Source organism: Melanerpes formicivorus, unplaced genomic scaffold (genome assembly GCF_026170545.1).
Source record: "Melanerpes formicivorus ecotype bairdi unplaced genomic scaffold, bMelFor1.0.p_v2 SCAF_2, whole genome shotgun sequence".
Taxonomy (NCBI): Eukaryota; Metazoa; Chordata; class Aves; order Piciformes; family Picidae; genus Melanerpes; species Melanerpes formicivorus.
The window spans coordinates 41,896,537-41,916,888 of NW_027142354.1; the positions used below are offsets into that span (position 1 = coordinate 41,896,537).

The 20,352-nt window shown below is 49.8% G+C and overlaps 1 protein-coding gene across 1 annotated transcript in view; it reads right to left on the minus strand.

Annotated features, from left to right (window-relative positions):
* The window catches only part of PDLIM4 (PDZ and LIM domain 4), a 73,575-nt gene that overhangs the window by 49,059 nt on the left and 4,164 nt on the right, over positions 1–20,352 (minus strand). Inside the window, exon 2 of the mRNA XM_068158072.1 lies at positions 3,428–3,579. Coding sequence (XP_068014173.1) covers positions 3,428–3,579 — 152 coding nt within the window. The remainder of the gene's footprint in view (positions 1–3,427; positions 3,580–20,352) is intronic.

Here is a 20,352-nt window from a genome sequence, read left to right on the forward strand (position 1 = left end):
CTTTTCTTTCAGGCTGAACAACCCCAGTGGGAGAAAAAAAATAATTACATAATAATGATAAAAAAAGAAAAAAAGAAGGCAGGCCTGTTGTTGTTTGTCAAGCTGTATTTTGTTGAAGGCAGCATTCAGAGAGGACTCTGCTTGGAGAGCATCCTTCTGCTGCAGGGAGAGGATTCTAACCCACGCCCCTGCACGTGGGGCTTTCCTGGAGCTCAGCCTGACTCCACCACAGCAGAATCCAGGGCAGTGATTAACAGCTGGTACAAATAGCAGCTCCTGGACATCTCCCCCTGCCCCCCCATCCCACCCAAAATTCCCTGTCACTGCCCCAGGACACTGTTCCCTCAGCAGCAGCAGCTCACCCCCACTCGCCAGGAGCAGGTCCTGGAGCAGGGATCCGCTCACATTAAGGAGGCAGCAGCAGATGTGCTTCCAGCAGTGACTAATGGCTGGGCAGGGTTGTCTGGATCCAACAGGTCACTCAGGAGAGAGATCCAAGAGCTGTGTCACCAAGCACTTACTTTGGGCCAGGCTAAAAATAGACCTGATGAAGCTCTACTGGAGCTGCTGCTCTCCTTGCTGTAGGAAAATCAACTCTTCAGTTTTTCCTCTCAAGAGAGAGGTCACTCCCACAGGCTCCTCTGGGCACAGCCAAGGTGTGTCTTGCTCTTGGAGGAGCCACCTAACCAACCCACCAGTACACCTCATACCTGAGAGGCTGCACCCCATCCTGAACAGATCTTCCCCATCTCCAGCTCCTGCCTCTAGAAACCTCAGCATTTATTTTTGTCTGACTATGAGAGCCTTTAAAAGTCTGTGTTTGTGAAGGCTAAGGTCTGACACAACCACTGCAGTCCTCTTGCCTGCTTTCCTGCCTAGCAAAGTCAGCAACATCTGCTACAGAGAATCCACCACTCCTCTGGGCACACTGCAGGGTCTCACATTTGAAAGACAATACACCTTGCTAGGTGGAGTTGGGCAAACCCAACATGAAGCCACAGACCCTTCTGCTGCCAGATCCAGACCACCACGAGGTTGTAAATGGACATTTCTCAGTGAGACTGAACAGATCACCCTTAACCCCACCAAGGCTGACCCCTGACCTCTGTCCACTCCTCTCATGGTGGAGCGGAGCTGTACCAGTGTGACACAGCCCCTGTCCTGTGTCTGTGTGAGAAGCCACTCTTAAGAGAGGAGATGTGCTTCTGTGTACACTGGCAAGGCAGCTACCACCACCAGTATGGTCACAGCTATCACCAGCAAGATTCCAGCACCACTTCCTAACCACGAGGACCAGGTGGACACCAGCAGACAGCCGAGCGTGTACCGCATGCCTCCCACGGAGGAGCACTCGGGGGCCCCATCTCAGCCAAGAAACAGACCTCAATTGATACTGATGGCTAAAATGAGGTGTAAAAGTGGGAATTCGGCCCATAACTGCACACAGGAGGAACCTTGATACATGAGAACAAACTGCTGCCAGGCTGCAGGTGAAAGCTGTTTTCAGCAGAACTTTATTCTAACTCCTGACGAAGCTGTTCTGCTGCCAAACCACCTCAGCAGCTGGTAGCTCACCAAAACCTTCCGTCACTACACAAGGATTTCCACCTTCTCCAAGGAGAGCTTCACCAGCCAGCAGACGGCCAGGAAGGGAACCCTTGTCCTGCCCTGAGGACAACCCCCTGTTTGGGGTAGGAGACCACCCCCAGTCTCCCTAAAACTGCTCCAAAGGGGAAGCAAAACGATAATTCTCCTTGGCTGGGAGAATCTCAAGAGTGTCTCTTGGCTTTCTTTCCTAACTTTCAGAATCACAGAATGCTAGGTGTAGGAAGGGGCCTTGAAAGATCATCCAGTCCAACCCCCCTGCCAGGCCAGGATCACCTGGAGTAGGTCAGACAGAAACACACCCAGGTGGGTTTGGAATGCCTCCAGAGGAGACTCCACAGTCTCTCTGGGCAGCCTGCTCCAGTGTCCTGTCACCACACAATCACAGAATGTTAGGGGCTGGAAGGGACCTCGAAAGCTCATCCAGTCCAACCCCTCTGCTAGAGCAGACCACACAGGAATACATCCAGGTGGGTTCTGAATATCTCCAGAGAGGGAGACTCCACACCCACCCTGGGCAGCCTGTTCCAGTGTTCCATCACCCTCACAGGGAAAAAACCTTTTCCTTCTGTTTCCATGGAACTTCCTATGCCTCAACTTCCACCACTGCCCCTTGTCCTGCCACCCTCACAGTGGAACACCCCTATGGCATGGGACGCTACTTCAGCTGGGACACCACTGTCTGATGAATTCTGAGGAAGAAGGGGGTTGGAACTAGATGATCTTTAAGGTCCTTTCCAACACAAACTGTTCACCAAGTCTACAAGGAATCAAGGAGGCTTTGCTCCATTTAAGGTAGTGCTCCCTCCCTTCTGCCCAGGCTTCCAGTCAGAAAGGCAATGCTTTCCAACAGAAGTATAAACAGATGGTGATGGCTCCTCACAGCAGGAAATGCCATTTTAATCTGAAGTGGAAGGTTGTATATTTACATCTGCCACAGAGGACACTGCCCCTTTGTGAGCCTTACAAGGGGCACTCGCCTTCCCTGGGTCATTTGTCATTGCTATTGGGAACATTCTGCTGCAGAATTCCAATGGGAAGCAAAAGAAAGCCCCAAGTCTTCATTTTGCTTTGAAATAGTCTAAGAAGGTGAATTTGGCAGGAGCTTCTAATGTCTATTCAGTGAACAGATCTTTAAGAAAATGAGAGGTGGAGGTTAATGAACTGGGAGGCTTTGCCCAAAGGACATTTTGATCCCATTGCTACTCTTGCTTGAGTTGATCAAATCTCCATCGGGTTGAAGGAGCTGACCCAGCTCTCAGCCTGGACAGGCCTTGCATGGTGCAAGTGATAATCCACAGCCTTTGAGATTGACTCTGCGACTGCCCTGGGCAGCCTGTTCCAAGCCTGGACAACCTTTCTGGGGAAGAAATTGTTCATCAAGTCCAACATACCCCTCCCCCCAAGCACAACTTGAGGCCATTTCTTCTTGTCCTATTAATCCTCTCCTTGTGAGAAGAGACCAGCCTCCATCAGGCTCCAACCTCCTTTCAGGGAGTTGTAGAGAGCAATGAGGTCTCCCTTCAACCTCCTTTTCTCCCTGCTGAACAACCCCAGTTCCCTCAGCTGCTCCTCACCAGCCCTGTTCTCCAGACCCTTCCCCAGCTTTGGGCCCTTCTCTGGACCCACTGCAGCACCTCAGTGATCTTTTGAAGGTGTTTTGATGTTGCTGGTTTTAGAAACACAGAACAATTACACAGACCATGGGGATGCTCCCAGAGCTGAGCCTAAGGGCACATCTGCTCTGGGATGAACCACAAACCTTCTGCAGAAGAGCCAAGCAAAGCTGACACAAGAACACATCAGACAGAGGAGGACCTACCTGTTCACTGAGAGCAGCAGCTGGTCCATGCATGCTTTGATCTTGTTTTGTGCTTCCAGGTGTGTCATGTTCTCTGTGCTCTCTCCATTAATGGCCAGAATGACATCTCCTGGGCACAGGTTTGCCATGGCTGCTTTACTGCCAGGGTTAATCTAGGCAGGGAAAGAGAAAGGGGTTATCAAAAGGATGGAGAAGATGTCTTTTGCCTACACTAACAGCATCTAGCAGAGGCTGGATGGCAGAGCCAGGGCTCTCAGGTCAGCCCTGTTTCTCTGAGGGCCATCCTCTACAACAACCCTCTTAAACAAGAGATTTTTGTCAGCAGCAGTTGGGGTGTGACCTCTCCAGATTTGTCTCATCCTTGAAATGACTGCATACCCTCTTCCCAGAGGTGCTTTACACTGCCCTTTGGCTTGCAGGCCAGAGAATAGTCCCTCAAGAGCACATGAAATCCTCCTCTTTGGCCAACTATGTGATCAGAAGATGAGCGCAGTCATCCCTGTGGAGAGGTTCCACTGGCCATCAGTTTTTTCCTGACCAACATTCAGAAGACTTCTCTCTTCCTCCCCCTGCCTATAACATCACACAGCTCATGTAAGTCTCCACAAACTTTTCCTTCTGGTTTTGTAGGAATGCCAGAACCTTATAACACTCAATTTCTTTCCTGAGGAACTAATGACAGGTTCAGGTACTGTTTGTGGTCAGCCAGAAGACCAACCCTGCAGCCCATCAAAGAGTTTCTCCAGAAGTTACCCTTTCATTTGCTGCAGCCCAAGTGTGGTTTTAATTCCTGCAATAAAACTAAATGATGCAAGGTGCAGGCAGGACAGGTAAACAAATGCCTCTGTCCAAAGCCTTAAGGGCTACATGCTTCCCCTTGAATTGCCTCTTCAGTCATTCAGGAGTGAACTAACCACATGGTCTACCAAGTGACAAGGTCCAGCCAGTCCAACTTTTGGTTATCCCCATCACATTTAGAGCATGATGCTGCTTTGATTTGGAACAGGCTGCCCAGGGAGGTGGTGGAGTCCCCATCCCTGGAGGTGTTCAAGAAACCTATGACCATGGCACTTGGAGACGTGGTTTAATGACCATGGTGGGTTTAGATTTACAGTTGGACTGGAGGATCTTTTCCAACCAAAACAAGTCTATGATTCTATGATGCCCTTTAGTCTTGGTTTAAATGGGTGTCATCCCCCATGTCAGGTGATGTGTCTCTGTTCCATCATACCCTGCTCTAAAGAGGCTCTAAAATAGGCTGAACACAAGCCAGCAGTGTGCCCAGGCAGCCAAGAAGGCCAATGGCATCCTGGCCAGTATCAGGAACAGTGTGGCCAACAGGAGCAGGGAAGTCTTTCTGCCCCTGTATTCAGCAGTGGTTAGGCCACACCTTGAGTCCTGTGTCCAGTTCTGGGCCCCTCAGTTTAGGAAGGAGGTTGACTTGCTGGAACATGTCCAGAGAAGGGCAACAAGGCTGGGGAGGGGTCTGGAGCACAGCCCTGTGAGGAGAGGCTGAGGGAGCTGGGGTTGCTTAGCCTGGAGAAGAGGAGGCTCAGGGAAGACCTTATTGCTGTCTACAACTACCCGAAGGGAGGTTGCAGCCAGGTGGGGGCTGATCTCTTCTCCCAGGCAAGCACCACCAGAACAAGAGGACACAGTCTCAAGCTGTGCCAGGGGAGGTTTAGGCTGGATGTTAGGAAGAAGTTCTTCACAGAAAGAGAGATTGGCCATTGGGATGGGCTGCCCAGGGAGGTGGTGGAGTCACAATCACTGGAGGTGTTTAGGAAGAGACTGGATGGGGTGCTTGGTGCCATGGGTTAGTTGATTAGATGGTGTTGGATGATAGGTTGGACTGGATGATCTCAAAGGTCTCTTCCAACCTGGTTAATTCTATTCTAAAGAGGCAGGCCACAACATCACTGCTCTGCCCTCCATCTCCCCTTGAACGTAGCTCATGTTGGTGGCAACCAGACACTAACAAACTAGGGATGGCTTTTCAGACTGTTGGAGACCAAGCAGTGGCCACCTGCCCCACAGTGACTACAAAGCAACTTCCCCACAGCACCACAAGCCCTTGACCACTGCAGGCCATGGCTAACCAGGCAGGCTGGTAGGAATGGTGGCACATGAGTGTGTCTCTCTGTTCTTACCTTTTCCAGATCTATTTTCACAGGGAACACAAAGAGGACTTGACCTTACCGCCAAAGGTCTTTCTGGGTCAAGCTGAAGCTGCTCACAGGACTGAGGCCAATAAAGCAGCCAGCACCTAACATAACATGGACCTGCTGCACTGCTCCCTGTGTGATTACAGCCACCAACACCACCGAAACCTGAACCTGATGGTGCTTGAAGAGCTCCAAACCACTTCTTACGTGTAAGTAGAACTGGCAGCCTGAATTAAGGCTTTTGTTGCCTTGTCAGAATTAATCAGCATTTGCCATTTGCTCTTCAATAGTTTCAGCTGAGCTGGTTTGCTCCAAATCACCTGCCCAGCCAGCTCCTCCTCCCGGGTGACTCAGGCCAGACCAAACAACAGGAGGTCTTTCTGAACACTGCAGCACACACATTAGCTGTAAAGCTTTCACACAGGACATTTCAACCCAGGGTGGATTTATTTCCCTGGCAGGCATTTTTTCTGCTGGGGGTTTTGAACCCATGTAAGAAGACATGGACTTCACAGACCACTGTGGTCCTTCTAAGAAAGCTAGGGAGGGACTTTTTGGGGTGTCAGGTAATGATTGGACTTGGGGGAATGGAACAAAAATAGAAATGGGTAGATTCAGATTGGATACTGTAGGAAAAGATTCTTTACCATGAGGGTGGTGAGACACTGGAACAGGTTGCCCAGGGAGGTGGTAGAAGCCTCATCCCTGAAGGATTTTAAGGCCAGGCTGGATGTGGCTCTCAGCAACCTGATCTAGTATGAGGGGTCCCTGCCCATAACAGGAGGGTTGGAACTGGATGATCCCTGAGGTCTCTTCCAACCCTAACAATTCTATGATTCTACACCCACAGAAGCTGTAGAAGTCAAGCAGAAGCTCAACCAGCACCTCCAAGGAAGCATCTCCATGCACTTGCTTGTTATTATCTGCTTCCCTCAGCGCTCACCCCACAGCCCTGGCTGCCAGCAGGCTTTTGGACTAAGAGACCTTCAGCTTGACCCAGGACGGCTGTAGTGTGTCCTTGTCTGTTCAATGCTGTCTACATCTCTGATGGATTCTTCTCTCTGTACTGATCTCAGCCAGATTGTAGCTCCCTTGGAGAATAAGCTGCTCATAAAAGGGGCTCTTAGCTGGCTCCTATTTTTAGTTTCTGGTTTATTTCAGATTATTTTGGCAGCATCTTCATGTTAGCATCTTATGCTGGCCCTGGAGATGACTGAGGGCTTGAAATGGAGCTGCATTCCAAGAACTCATTAGATTGAGATGCAGCATCAGTGTCACAGCAGCTTGGGAACCACTATTGAAGTGTCTGCCTGGTCCAAAGTATGACTTTTAGTGAATAATGTTTAAAATACTTCAGACCAAGTTCTCCTAGCTCACAGCTGCAGAGCCAGACACCAAACATCACAGAATGTCCTGTGAGCCTGCTTACAGAACAGGGCTACATCTGAACCCTCATGCAGGGCTTCACTCCATGCAGACAGCCTGCTTCAAAAGCAGGACTACCATAAGGAGAAGGATGCTCCTGTAAATATTGTCCATTTTGTAATGGGATCAGTATTTGGAGTGAAGCATCCAAGAGAGATGACCTTCTAGTGCCACATGGAAATGAAGATACACAAGGAAGGAGCAGAAAGGAGCTGGGTCTCTTGTTCAGAGACACATCGAGCTACAAGCAGCCAGCACCCAGACCCAGCTGCCATCAGTTCAACCCAGAATGCTCCTTCGCCAGCCACTTCTCTACAGAGGCCAGCTACTGCCCAGCCAGCTGCTGAGCTTCTGCTAATACCAAAAAAGTAGGGGTTTGCTCAAGTGATGAACCTCCTGTTGTGATCCTTTTGTATATTAGTCTGTTCCCCAGGGACATGGCCCCAAGTGATGTAGAATCATAGAACCATCAAGGTTGGAAAAGGCCACTAAGATCACCGAGTTCAACTATCAACCCAACACCACCATGGCCACTACACCATGTCCCCAAGTGCCGTGGCCACACTTCCTGAACACCTCCAGGGATGGGGAGTGCACCGCCTCCCTGGGCAGCCTGTTCCAACACAACCACAGCTGTGTGAGTTGCCTGTGGGTGGTCTCTCCAGCCCAGCAGCACACTGAGGTTTTGGGGTGGAGCTGTTACCAGAGACATTCCCTCACACCTTGCTCCACAGGACGCTCAGGTCTGCCACAAGCAAAGTGTGCATGGATTTGAGAGCAACTGAATAGGCAACAAAGTTATGGAGTCCCAAGTCACAGGAACCCTGTGTTCAAAACCAGGTTGGATGGAGCCTTGAGCAACCTGGGCTAGTAGGATATGTCCCTGCACATGGCAGGGGGCTTGGAACTGGATGATCTTAAGACTCCCTTCCAACCCAACCCAGCCTGAGATTCTTGAAAAGAGCCTCCAAAGGAACTGAGGTTTGAGGCTATAGCGATCAGGTTTGTGCTTGATTTTGAGTTCCCCATCACACCAAGAGCAAACCATTCTAAAGGTCAAGGTTGAATGAACACAGAACAAGAGACAACAGGAGGAGAGGGAGCTCAGGGTGGTGTGAGTGGTCTCCCACGGACCAGGACACATTGTCTCTGCTCACCAACATGCTGCCTTTATATATGCACCCCGAGTACCCTATAGACAGGGCTTGGAGCAAGCTGCTCCAGCTGCAGATGACCCCTGCCAGCTGCAGGGGAGTTGGACTGGATGACCCTTAAAGGTCCTGTCTAACCATTGTGATGCCAAAGCAGAGTCCCAGCTCACACAGTAGTACTGAACATGGGCTCTGCCCCACAGTGTCTGTTGAGCCCTGCCTCATCTTGCCCACACTGGGTGTCTGCCAGGACGTGAGCTGTTTGCCTCTCTCCTGTGAGGAGCTCAAGCAGGGCAATTACATGCTAGCAAGGAGCCAGCCTGGTCCTTCACACCCTGCTCACCCCTGGGGCTGCAGGGCCCTGGGTGATGGGGTTTTGTGGCTGCAGCAAGAGCAGGTGGAGAACTCTACGGGTGGATGAGGTGGTCTGAGCCTTCACACTGTAGGCAGCTCATGGGGTCTCAGTCTCTGCTAGGTCCCACAGCTCCCAAAGGGCTCTGAAACTCATGCCATGGGTTGACACTAACCTCAATACACACTCAGAGCAGTCAAGTGTACAAAACCAAGAGCCAAACCCACAACAAACACCACAGGCTTAATGAAACATAAATATTTTCATGAAGGCTTTTTTTCTTCAGCTAGACAAGAATCCTGCCTCTTCTGGAAGTGCTGAGCTCCCAAAGCCACTGCTTCAGGCAGCAAGGAAGCAGCACTGATGTTGACTGGCCACCAGCTAACCTGCTCTTCTAGTTATCACCACCCTGCATTTGAAGATACTCTCCCACCAGCATAAATCCAAAACCAGCCCATGGAGACTTGCAGTGAAGTTGCACAAAACAGCCCAGTCAACCCCACAGCTTGTCTACAGGAGGAGAGAAGACCTTCCCTCTGCCCCTTTCTGTTCCTGGATGCCATCCAGCCTCTTGCCTTGTACCAGCCCTGGTGCTCAGCAGGTTTTAAGTACAGTCTGGGATGTGATCCAGCAAAGGTGAATGGTTTTCTGAGTGAACCACAGCAACTCAGAGGATCAAGTCCAGTGTGCTGGACACATCATCTGGGACCAGAGGAGGGATGGAGTTAGCTAGTGCAAAGCTCTTCATGAGCACTGTAGGTGGAAGAGAATCTTGGAACCGTTTTGTTTGCAGGAGACCTTTAGCAGAGTCCAAGTGCTAATGCAGCACTGCCAGGCCACCACTAAACATCATCCCTCAGCACCACATCTACACAGCTTTGAAACCCCCTCCAGGTACGAGGACTCCACCACTGCCCTGGGCAGCCTGTCCCAGGCCTTGGCAACCTTTTTGGGGAAGAAATTGTTCCTCATGTCCAACTAAACCTCCCTCGGCACAACTTGAGGCTGTTTCCTCTTGCCCTATCACAATTCACTGCCCACCTAGGCACTGCTGCATCTTCATCAGGAGGGCTCCGAGCCCAAAATTCACTGAGGCCCAGGCAGTGTGCTGGGGAGGTGACAGGCACTGGTGCTTCCACAGCTCCTTTCATGCCCATAGAAGCACATTTGCTGTGCTCTGCCCCAGGCGACGGCGCACGCACCGCACGGTGTCTGCTCCAGGAACGCGGCTCGCTTACAGCTCATCCGAAGGGTAAAGCAAGCCAAGAGAGAACAATGCTCTGCATTTAACCCCACCACCAAAAATAAGCAGCTGCTGCTTTCTTTCTCTCTCTCTCAAAATAAAAAAAAACAGATGCATAAGAATGTTTATAAACAGAAAATACTGAACTGAACAAAACCTATCCACAGCCAACGATGTCCTACCAGCAGAGCATGGGGAGGTTGGCAGAGAGTGCCCCTGGGAAGTAGCTCCAGGCTCTGAAGAGCTCAGGGAGCGCCATCTCCCCACACAGCATGTGCCTCCTGCAGGCATTTACTCCGGCAGGAAGCCAGAGTCCAGAATCTCCACGGATCTACTAGAGAGGCTATGAAGATGAAGGGACTGGAGCACCTCTGCGATGCAATAGGATAAGAGGAAACAGACTCGAGTTGCACCAGGGAGGGTTTAGGCTGGACAAGAGGAATGATTTCTTCCCCAAAAGGGTTGTCAAGGCCTGGCTCAGGCTGCCCAGGGCAGTGGTGGAGTCCCCCTCCCTGGAGGGGTTTCAAAGCTGTGGAGATGTGGTGCTGAGGGCCATGGTTTAGTGGTGACCTGGCAGTGGTGGGTCAATGGTTGGACTGGATGATCATGAAGGTCTCTTCTAACCTTAATGACTGCATAATTCAACCTCTGAACTACATCTGCACAATTACAAATGCATGCAAAGTTTTTCCAATTATTTTCCCCCACCACCTTTCCCAAGATTCCCCATCCACCTCTCTCCTCTTCTCCTAAAGCCTCCAGCAGCCCCCTCCACAGTCAAGTGGCTACTCAGAGGCTATGGAACAGGCTGGACAAGCCCCAGAGGCAGAAGCAGTTATCTGGGCACTGGGGCCCTGTTAGGATTTACTAAGTGAGAGGCATCTGACAAGAGGCCAATAAAATAAAGCCCATTAGAGCAGCTGGTGTTGGAAGCCCTGCAGCCTCACTGAGCAAGCAAGATTATTTACACCCAGGGGAGTTCACTCTTCAAACACACATGGTGTTAAACTTTCACCCCGGAGATCAAGCACAGGAGCATGTCAGGGCTGCGCACAGCAAGTCTCTGGGGGCAAAGTCCACCGCATCCTCTCACTGTGCACATCCCAGCGCCCACACAAGGACAGCCCTGCCCCAGGGGGATGGCTCAGCTCGGGGGCAGCTTTGCTCAAGACATCTCCTGAGCTAGACCAACAACTCAAGATGGAACAGCTAATGCTTGAGAGGCATAGAATGGTTGAAGAGGGAAGGGACCTTTAAAGCTCATCTAGTCCAACCCCCTGCAGTCAGCAGGGCTATCTGCAGTCTGAGCAGGTTGCTCAGGGCCTCAGACAACCTGTCCCAGCATGGTTCCAGGGATGGGGCATCTCCTACCTCTCTGGACAACCTGGGCCAGGGTCTCACCCTCCTCAGTGGAAAAAATTTCTTTCTCCTCCCCAGTCTGAATCTCCTTCTTTTTAAACCCATTACCCCTGCTTAAGAAAGTCTGTCCCCAGCTCTCAATCCCTTTAAGCACCAAAAAGGAAAGGTCAGTTTGTGGTATTAACATCTGAGGGTTTAAACTCTTTCCCCTAGAAACCTGCCTCTAACATCCCCTGTGACAGGACTCAAGGTCAAGGGACCCAAGCTCAAGTTCTTCCTCATTGCCTGCACAGGTTTCAGCAATGCCACTGGAGAAAACTTGGTGTTTATTCTCCCAGTGGTTTTTACTCCAAGTAGCAAAGGTTCTTCCTGTGTGATAAAAGCAGTTTTATTTCCACCAGATCATAGAATCACAGAATGTTAGAGGTTGGAAGGGACCTCTAGAGGTCACCTAGACCAACCCCCCTGCCAAGATCTCTTTAAAAGCAACCAGCCATTGCACCAATGTAGGCTGCATCCCATCCATTACCTAAGTTCTTCACAATGAGAGTGGTGAAACACTGGAACAGGTTGCCCAGAGATTTGGTTGCTGTCCCATCTCTGGAGACATTCAAAGATCAAACTTGGTGGGGGCCCTGGGCAGCAGGCTGATCTAGTTGGAAATGACCCTGCTGACTGCAGGGGGTGGTTGGACAAGATGATCTTTGAGGGTCCCTTCTGAAGTGATGCATTCAGAGCCACCTTCCCAGAATTCAATGGGTTAAGAGATGCAACCCCACACATCCCTACACAGACAACACCACCCTGCTCTTAAATCAATGGCAGTTTGTTACAGGCAAGGCTGGGGAAATTTTCTGTTCTGCCAGCATGATCAAAAGGCCTTGATGAAAGCCTTCAAGAGAGTGTGACAAAATTCTCAGCTTTCCAACAAAGGCAGCCTGTTCTGTGGGCAGGAAGCAGCCAAGGGGGCAGCAGATGAGCTCAGGGTAGCAATGTCTTTTAGAACAGGAAGACCCAAGAGTTAAATGAATGGCTAATGAAGATGAATTCCCCAAATCCTTTAAAGCATTCCTTCCAGGGATTCTCTTCAGCTTTTCAAAGCATCCTGCCTGCAGCTGAGACACATTCCTCAGACAAGACATTTGCATCTTTCTAATTGCTTCTATGAAGCCCAAGGTATCCAGGCATTCTTCAGGTGTGCTGCACAGCCCAGCACATAAAGAGTATGGTTTATGCAACTTGAAGTCATTTTGCTATTGGAGAACAAGAAGCTTGAGAACATAAAAGGGAAAGAAGCAGACCAGGAATGTTACAAGAAGCAAGACACTTGAAAAGCCTTTTGGATCCAAGTAGTGATAGATCCAAATTTAGGATCAGAGTCACAGAATTAAACAGGTTGGAAGAGACCTCAGAGATCATCAAGTCCAACCTATTACCTAATACCTAACACCTCCTGACAACTAAACCATGGCTCCAAGTGCCACATCCAAGCCTTTCTTGAACACCTCCAGGGATGGTGACTCCACCACCTCCCTGGGCAGCACATTCCAATGGCCAATTACTCTCTCTGGGAAGAACTTTCTCCTCACCTCAAGCTTAAACTTCCCTTGGCACAGATTCTACTCCAGTTCAAAGGCTGAGGTCTCTGAGGCAAGAAAAGGCTGAGAATCAATGAAATGAGCTATGAGTTTTAGAGCAACCAACCACAACCCAAGTGCAAGCCTCAAAAAGCTGACTGACAAAGATGTTCAGCCACACCTGGCTCCTTTGGCTGAAAGCTTGTCTTGCTCAGCCCATGAGCACCCAGAACTCCCACAGCACTTGTACCAGGAGCCATGCTCCACACCATGTCCATGGTCACCAGAAGCCCTCCTACCCATTCCTTCAAGGACACAATACAGACACACTGCTTTACTAGACAGAATCACCTCCAGTTAACAACCATAGCTGCTACTGCTCTTAAATATGTTTCCTCAGAGCAGGGCATGAGAGAAATTGCTCCTCATGTCCAACCTAAACCTCCCCTGGTGAAACTTGAGGCTGTTTCTTTTTCTCCTATCCCTTGTTACTAGGGAGAAGAGAGTGACCCCCACTTGGCTGCAACCTCCTTTCAAGGAGTTTAGAGAGCTACGAGGTCTCCCCACAGCCTCCTTTCTCCAGGCTGCATAACGCCAGTTCTCTCAGCTGGTCTTCACCAGACCTGCTCTTCAGACCCTTCACCAGCTTCATTGCCTTCTCTGGACCTGCTCCAGCACCTCAATGTCCCCCTTTGAGTGAGGGGCCCAAAACTGTGACCTCACCAGCGCTGAGTACAGGAGAATGGTCACTGCCCTCACCCTGCTGGTCACACCACTGCTGATCCAAGCCATACTATTTCCAGTCACAAGCCTTTCTTTCCTGTCCAAAAGCAAGCAGCCACAGGGGTATCTCTAAAGAAAAGGAATTTTTCCAATAGGATGTTTGGATTCTGCTGGTGAGCAAACCTGGAGCTCCACTCTGGTGAGCCAGGCAGGCGCTGATCTCACAGATCCTAGGGTTTGTGCCTTTACAGCATGCTGCTTTCCCCCAGTTTAATTGTGACCACCAGATATTCCACAGGGTTTTAGTCTTTTGTACCAGAAGCTTTACACATCCTAAAAGCTTCTGGGAAATGTTTTGTGGCTTATGGTGAATGGCAGCATTCATAGTCAGCCTGCTGTAACCCTACCAACTGAGCTTCTGCTCACAGTGCCCTGTACTGAACAATCCTGGATTGATCTGTTCAGGACAGTTCACACAGAATCTCAGCATGGTGGTGGCTGGAAGGGACCTCTGGAGATCATTCAGTCCAACGACCCTGCTAAAGCAGGGCACCCACAGCAGCTTGCCTAGGAGCACAATGGCCAGAGCAGTTTAGAAGCTCTCCACACAAGGAGATTCCACAACCTCTCTGGGCAGCCTGCTCCAGGCCTTCAGCACCCTCATGCCAAAGGATTTTCTCCTCCTGTTCAGATAGAACCTCCTTGGTTCCAGTTTGTGCCCATTGACCCTTGTCCTGTCACTGAGCACCACTGAGTTGAGTCAGTCCCCATCCTCTTGCTCCCCACCCTTTTGGTGAGGATAGATCCCTTCTGGGGCTGCTCTTCTCCAGGCTCAACAGCCCCAGGGCTCTCAGCCTGTCCTCGTCATAGGACAGATGCCCTTCAGCATCTTCCCAGTATCTGCTGGACTCTCTCCAGTAATTCCCTGTCTCTCCTGGACTGGGGAGCCCAAAACTGGATCCAGTCCTCCATCTGTGGTCTCACTAGGGCAGCAGAGATGAGGAGAACCTCCTGTGACCTGCTGGCCACACTCTTCTGAATGCACCCCAGGACACCCTTGGCCTTCTCGGGCACATTGCTGGCTCTTGGTGAACTTGTCCACATGACTCCTTGGTCCTTCTCCACAGAGCTGCTTCCCAGCAGGTCAGCCCTCACCTGTACAGGTGCAGGAGGTTATTCCTCCCCAGGTGCAGGACCCTGTCCTCATTCCTCTTCTAGCTGTGCCTTGTCCCTATCTGCTAATTAAGAAGAATTCCTTTAATCTGCTGCATTTTTCTTTCTGGAGCCTGCCCCATGTCCCTCACACACAATCTGCTATCAGTCCACACAAGATGGAAAACTGCTCAAGGTTTACTGGGTGTGAATTGGAGTTGCTCTGCTTGACAGGACAGATGGAGTGTGGCATGGCCTTTGGGTCATCCTGCTGGTGCTTGGAAGCTTCCTGGGCTGAAAAGCTGTTGTGCAGCAGATGTTGGTTTTCAAGAGAGCCCTGTTCTCCATGGTGGGGAAAGGGTTTATTTTAGGTCTCTGCTGGCTGTAAAAGCTTCTCAAATGCCACGCTGCAGCTCCACATTTTTGCAATTGCTCCAAGTAACCCGATGAGTCCTGGCTTTGACTGAAGTTTTGAAGTCCTGAAGCAGACACCAAGCAGAACCTTATCTCCCAGCATGGTGTTAATGGCCGTGGACAAATCCAAGGCATTAACAAGCTCCAGGGCTTTGCTTTGGTCCACATCTGGCTCTACTGCTCTGACAACAAATCAAGCAGAGTATTTGCTTGGGAACATGTTTGGGTTAAGCTTTTTTTTCTTGTTTTAATCAGTGCTACCAGATCTTGAGGGACTGCTGTTTTCTTTCACACTCTGGCACCTGTGGTCACAGATGACTTAAAAAATAGAAACCCCTGCGCTTATTGTTTGGGTATCAAAGAACCGTGAGTCAGCGTGCTTCAAGAGCTCAGAACTCAAAGGAATTTATCATAGTATCAGTCAGGGTTGGAAGGTTTGGTTGGATATACTCATTTCAGAAGACTTTGCCTTCTAGGATTTCGTGTGTCACTCCTGTAGACTTCCGAGGAGGAAAGGCTGAGAGCCCTTAGGCTGTTGAGCCTGGAGAAGAGCAGCCCCAGAGGGGATCTGATCAGTGCTCACCAAAAGGGTGGGGAGCAGGAGGATGGGGCCAGACTCTTCTCAGTGGTGATCAGTGGCAGGACAAGGGTCAATGGGCACAGACTGGAACCCAGGAGGTTCTGTCTGAAGAGAAGAAAATTCTTTGGTGTGAGGGTGCTGGAGCCCTGGAGGAGGCTGCCCAGAGCGGTCATGGAGTCTCCCTCTGTGGAGAGATTCTAAACCCAGCTGGGGATGGAGATCCTGGGCAAGCTGCTGTGGGTGCCCCTGCTTTAGCAGGGTGTTTGGACTGAATGATCTCCAGAAGTCCTTTCCAACCCACACCTTTCTGTGAAATTATAATCAAAGGCCTAATCTAATCCCCATCAGAACCAGGATTTCCACCATCTACTATGCTACACATAAACAAATTTAAGAAAAAGAAAATAATCTCAGGTATCCCTTGTGTGCTTCCTACACACAAGTAGGAAGCACCTGAGTACATCTGCTCTTCAGCTTTATTTTCTTTTATCCCAGTATTAAGTGAGATACAAGCATGCAGTTTTCCAAAGGAGCTCTGAATACCTGTCCCAACAGGCAATCTTTCAATCTTGAAGAAGTCAGAAGAGTGACATCACCATCAGTTAAGAGGAAAAAAGGAAAGGGAGAGAAGAAAACAAAAAGGGAATGGAGAAAGGGAGAGAGAAGAAAAAACAGGGGAAAGAGAAAGGAAGAGCAGACATCAAAAGGTGTTTAAGACCAGGCTGGATGAGGCTCTGGCCAGGCTGATCTAGTGTGGGGCGTCCCTGCTCATGGCAGGGGGGTTGGAACTAGATGATCCTTGTGGTCCCTTCCAACCCTGAATGATACTATGAAAGGGAAAAGAGAAAGGGAGATAGAAGGAAAAAAAAAACACAGGGAGAACAGACAAGAGAAAGGGAGAGGGGAGAAAAGGGAAAAGGTAAAAGAAGGGGAAGGAAAGAGGAAAGGAAAAAAGTAAAGGAGAAAGGGGGGGAAGAGAAGCAGATATCACAGTATCACAGTATCGCTTAGGTTGGAAAGGACCTCGAGGATCATCGAGTGCAACCTATCAACACAGACCCCATGCCTAGACCATGGCATGGTCTAGAGAGAGGAAAGGGGAGTGGGAAGTAAAGGAGTAAGGGAGGGAGAAAAGGCACAAAAAAAAAAAAGGGGGGGGGGGGCAGGGGGAGAAGAGAAAAAGAAAAGAAAACCCTAAACTCAACCCCCTACCTCATCTCTAAAGCCCCCAGCCACACTCTCCCTATCCTGCTCTGCTTGCCCTGGCAGGGGCCCAAGCTGTTCTCCAGGGTTTGTTTTGCTGAACTCACCCCAAGGCCAGCCCTTGCATGAACGTCCAGGAATCATTCTTCCCACCTCTTTCCTGCTCTCTACTACCAGTGGGCTTGGTGATGGCCATTAGCATGAGGCTTTCACCCCAGCATGTTCTACCATTGTTGTCTCCTGCCCTGCACAAGTATGTTTCCCCTTTTGCTGTTATTAAATGAAGCCTTAGTGATAGAATAGCTCCAGCAGCAAATCTGTTTGTCACATACTTCAGTTAGCTCTTATCTACAGTTCAGATTAAGTGTTGTGCCACCAAAGCTCCAAGTGCACCCAGCCAGATCTCTCACCCCAGACCTTACAGCAGCAATCATCAGAACAATGATGAGCGTAAGAAAAGGAATGACAGGGAAAAGGATTTCCTTCCACTTGAAAAGATCATCCCACTTCAACTATTAGGTTATAACCAATGTTAAGATGCAGCCAACAGAGAGCATCACTCAGACCTACACAGGCAATAATGGGGACAGGCTGAGAGAGCTGGAGTTGTTCAGACGGGGGAAGAGAAGGCTCCAGGGAGACCTCAGAGCAGCCTTCCAGTACCTGAAAGGGGCTATAAGAAAGCTAGGGAGGGACTTCTTACAAGGGCTTGCAGTGCTAGGATGAAAGTGAATTGATTGAAGCTTGAGAAGGGCAGATTTAGACCACAGATTAGGAAAGACATTCTTTATACTTAGGGTGGTGAGACGCTGGAACAGGTTGCCCTGGATGGTCACAGATGCTCCCTCCCTGGAGGTGTTCAAGGCCAGGTTGGATGAGTTCTTGAGCAAGATGGTCTAGTGGAAAATGTCCCTGCTCATGGCAGGGTGTTGGAACTAGGTGATCTTCAAGGTTCTTTCCAACCCAACCCACTCCACAATTCTATAAATAAACCCATCAAAGGTGAGCAGAAATCAGCCAGGTTCATGGTTTTAGAGGTCATTAACACTGAGCAACTACTTCAATCCATCTGGGAGGTCACTAGCTGCATAATTTCCATTCAACAAACAAATACATAAAATTCACACTTAAATTCAAGACAAAAACCTTGTAGAAAGCAAAGATGAAAGTCCCATTCCCATAGCTGGCACCTCTGGGTTCTTGTTTTCTCCACCAACGCACATGGAGTTCCCTGGGGTAAGTAAATCTGGTCCCCCAGCAGAGCCCTTCATGCTCTGCCATCCCCACCCTATGCACACAAGGAGAACCCTCATAGGCCACCCCAAAATCATAGAATCAATCAGGCTGGAAAAGACCTCAGAGATCATCAAGCCCAACCTATTACCTAACACTTCCTGACAACTAAACCATGGCTCCAAGTGCCACATCCAATCCTTTTCTGAACACCTCCAGGGACAGTGACTCCACCACCTCCCTGGGCAGCACATTCCAATACCCAATTAATTCAGTATTCAGTATGCCTAAGGTTGGAAAGGACCTCAAAGATCATCGAGTCCAACCTGTCACCACAGACCTCACAACTAGAGTAGGGAGGACACTACTGCCCACTGCAGGCTTGAACTCACAACCTTCCCATTAAGGGTCTTAATGCACTACCAACTGAGCCATCGCCTGTCATAATTGCTCTCTCTGGGAAGAACTTTCTCCTCACCTCCAGCCTAAACTTCCCCTGGCACAGCTTGAGACTGTGTCCTCTTGTTCTGGTGCTGGTTGCCTGGGAGAAGAGACCAACCCCCACCTGGCTACAACCTCCTTTCAGGAAGCTACAGAGAGCAATGAGGTCTCCCCTGAGCCTCCTCTTCAGGCTAAACACCCCCAGCTCCCTCAGCCTCTCCTCACAGGGCTGTGCTCCAGACCTCTCACCAGCCTCATTGCCCTTCTCTGGACACATTGAAGCATCTGAATGACCTTCTTAAACTGAGGAAATCCTCAACTGAGAAATCCTCACTCCAAGCAGGGTCTCTGTGCTTGAGTGGGATCACAGCTTGGGCATTCGCTGGCTGCCCCGACGGAGCCAAGGAGATGACTTTTCCAGGAATCCCTCCCTCAGCAGAATTCCTAACCTTCAGCAGCACACATATTTGCTCAAACACAAAAGCTACTTAAGTTTAAAAGTCGACCTTAACTCAAACAATACCTGGATAATGGATTGCAGGCCAATTACTTCTCACCCTTCTTGTGTTACAGTTCCAAGCTGCATGGGGTTTTTTTTTGCCACTCCACTGGCTAAACTGGTGTAGAAACCAGCAGGAGAAGGGGAAAAACTGTATTAAAAACTTGGTTAAATCCACTGGACTCCATCCATTTGTCAATTATCTTGTTAGCCAAGTAATCTATGGGTGATTCTAAAAGCAGCAGATGCTGAGATGATTAGCAGAGGCGGGTAAATGACGACACCGCCTGCTCTGGGAGCCGGAGGAGCCAGTTGCAGTGATTAAACACTTTGGGCTCCTCTCCTTACGCTAATGAATGATTATCTTTTAATCCCAGGCAAGGGGTAGGTCAGCTGCAATCCCACACAGAACCACAGACTCACTGATGTGGTAAGAAGCACAACCCCAAGGGCAGCCGAGTAGGTGGCTCCACTTCAGTGCCTGAACTGCAGCTGCTGGTCACAGATGATCACAGATCCCTCGAAGCGAAGGTCATAGAATCAGGAAGGTTGGAAAAGACCTCTAAGATCATCAGGTCCAACCTTGGCTACCCAACACTGCTGTGACCACTATATCTTTAAGGTCATTGAGTCCAGCCACCAGCTTCACACCACCAAGGCCATTAAACCATGGGTGTTGTCACTGCCTTGAGTAAGGGCCACCGTAAGGTCCCTTTCCCACGAAGGGCAAACGGAGCACCCAGTTGTTAACCTGCTCAGCCAAGGAAAAGCAGCTGCCAGATACTAGAAATTCCATTACATCTTCAAACCAAGTCATTAAGGCCAACTCCAAGTAGATATTTTGGGTCATTACCCTACCCCCATAAATATCAGGAGGGGGAACAACCATCACTTAGAGAATCACAGAATGTTAAGGGCTGGAAGGGACCTTGAAAGAGCACCCAGTCCAACCCCCCTGCCAGAGCAGGATCACCTACACCAGGTCACACAGGAATTACATGATGTGCTCCACCCAGCATTACCCTGCTGTAACTGGGGGTAGAAAATGAGCCAAATTTATTCCCTAAAGCACAGCCTTAGGCTACAATTCCTTTCCCAGCACTGTGCTGAACACACACCAGCAGCACTCAGTACGTAGCACCCTCCAAAGCTGTGTGTCCCCAATCCAGTCCAGCAAACTCCAGCCCTGTTTGTGTGGGTTCTCCATAAAATGGAAGAAGAAACAGGGAGGGGGAAAGGGGTGACTTGCACACCTAGATTTTTGTGTGACCATATGAGAAAGGTGCCCCAAGCACACTCTTCTCTTTCCTGAGATCCAAGAAATGAAGACCAAACCACTCCAAAGCCCAGCCCTGGATTCTCTAGGATCAGCATCAGCTGTTCCCAGTCACTTGGGCAATGAGATCTT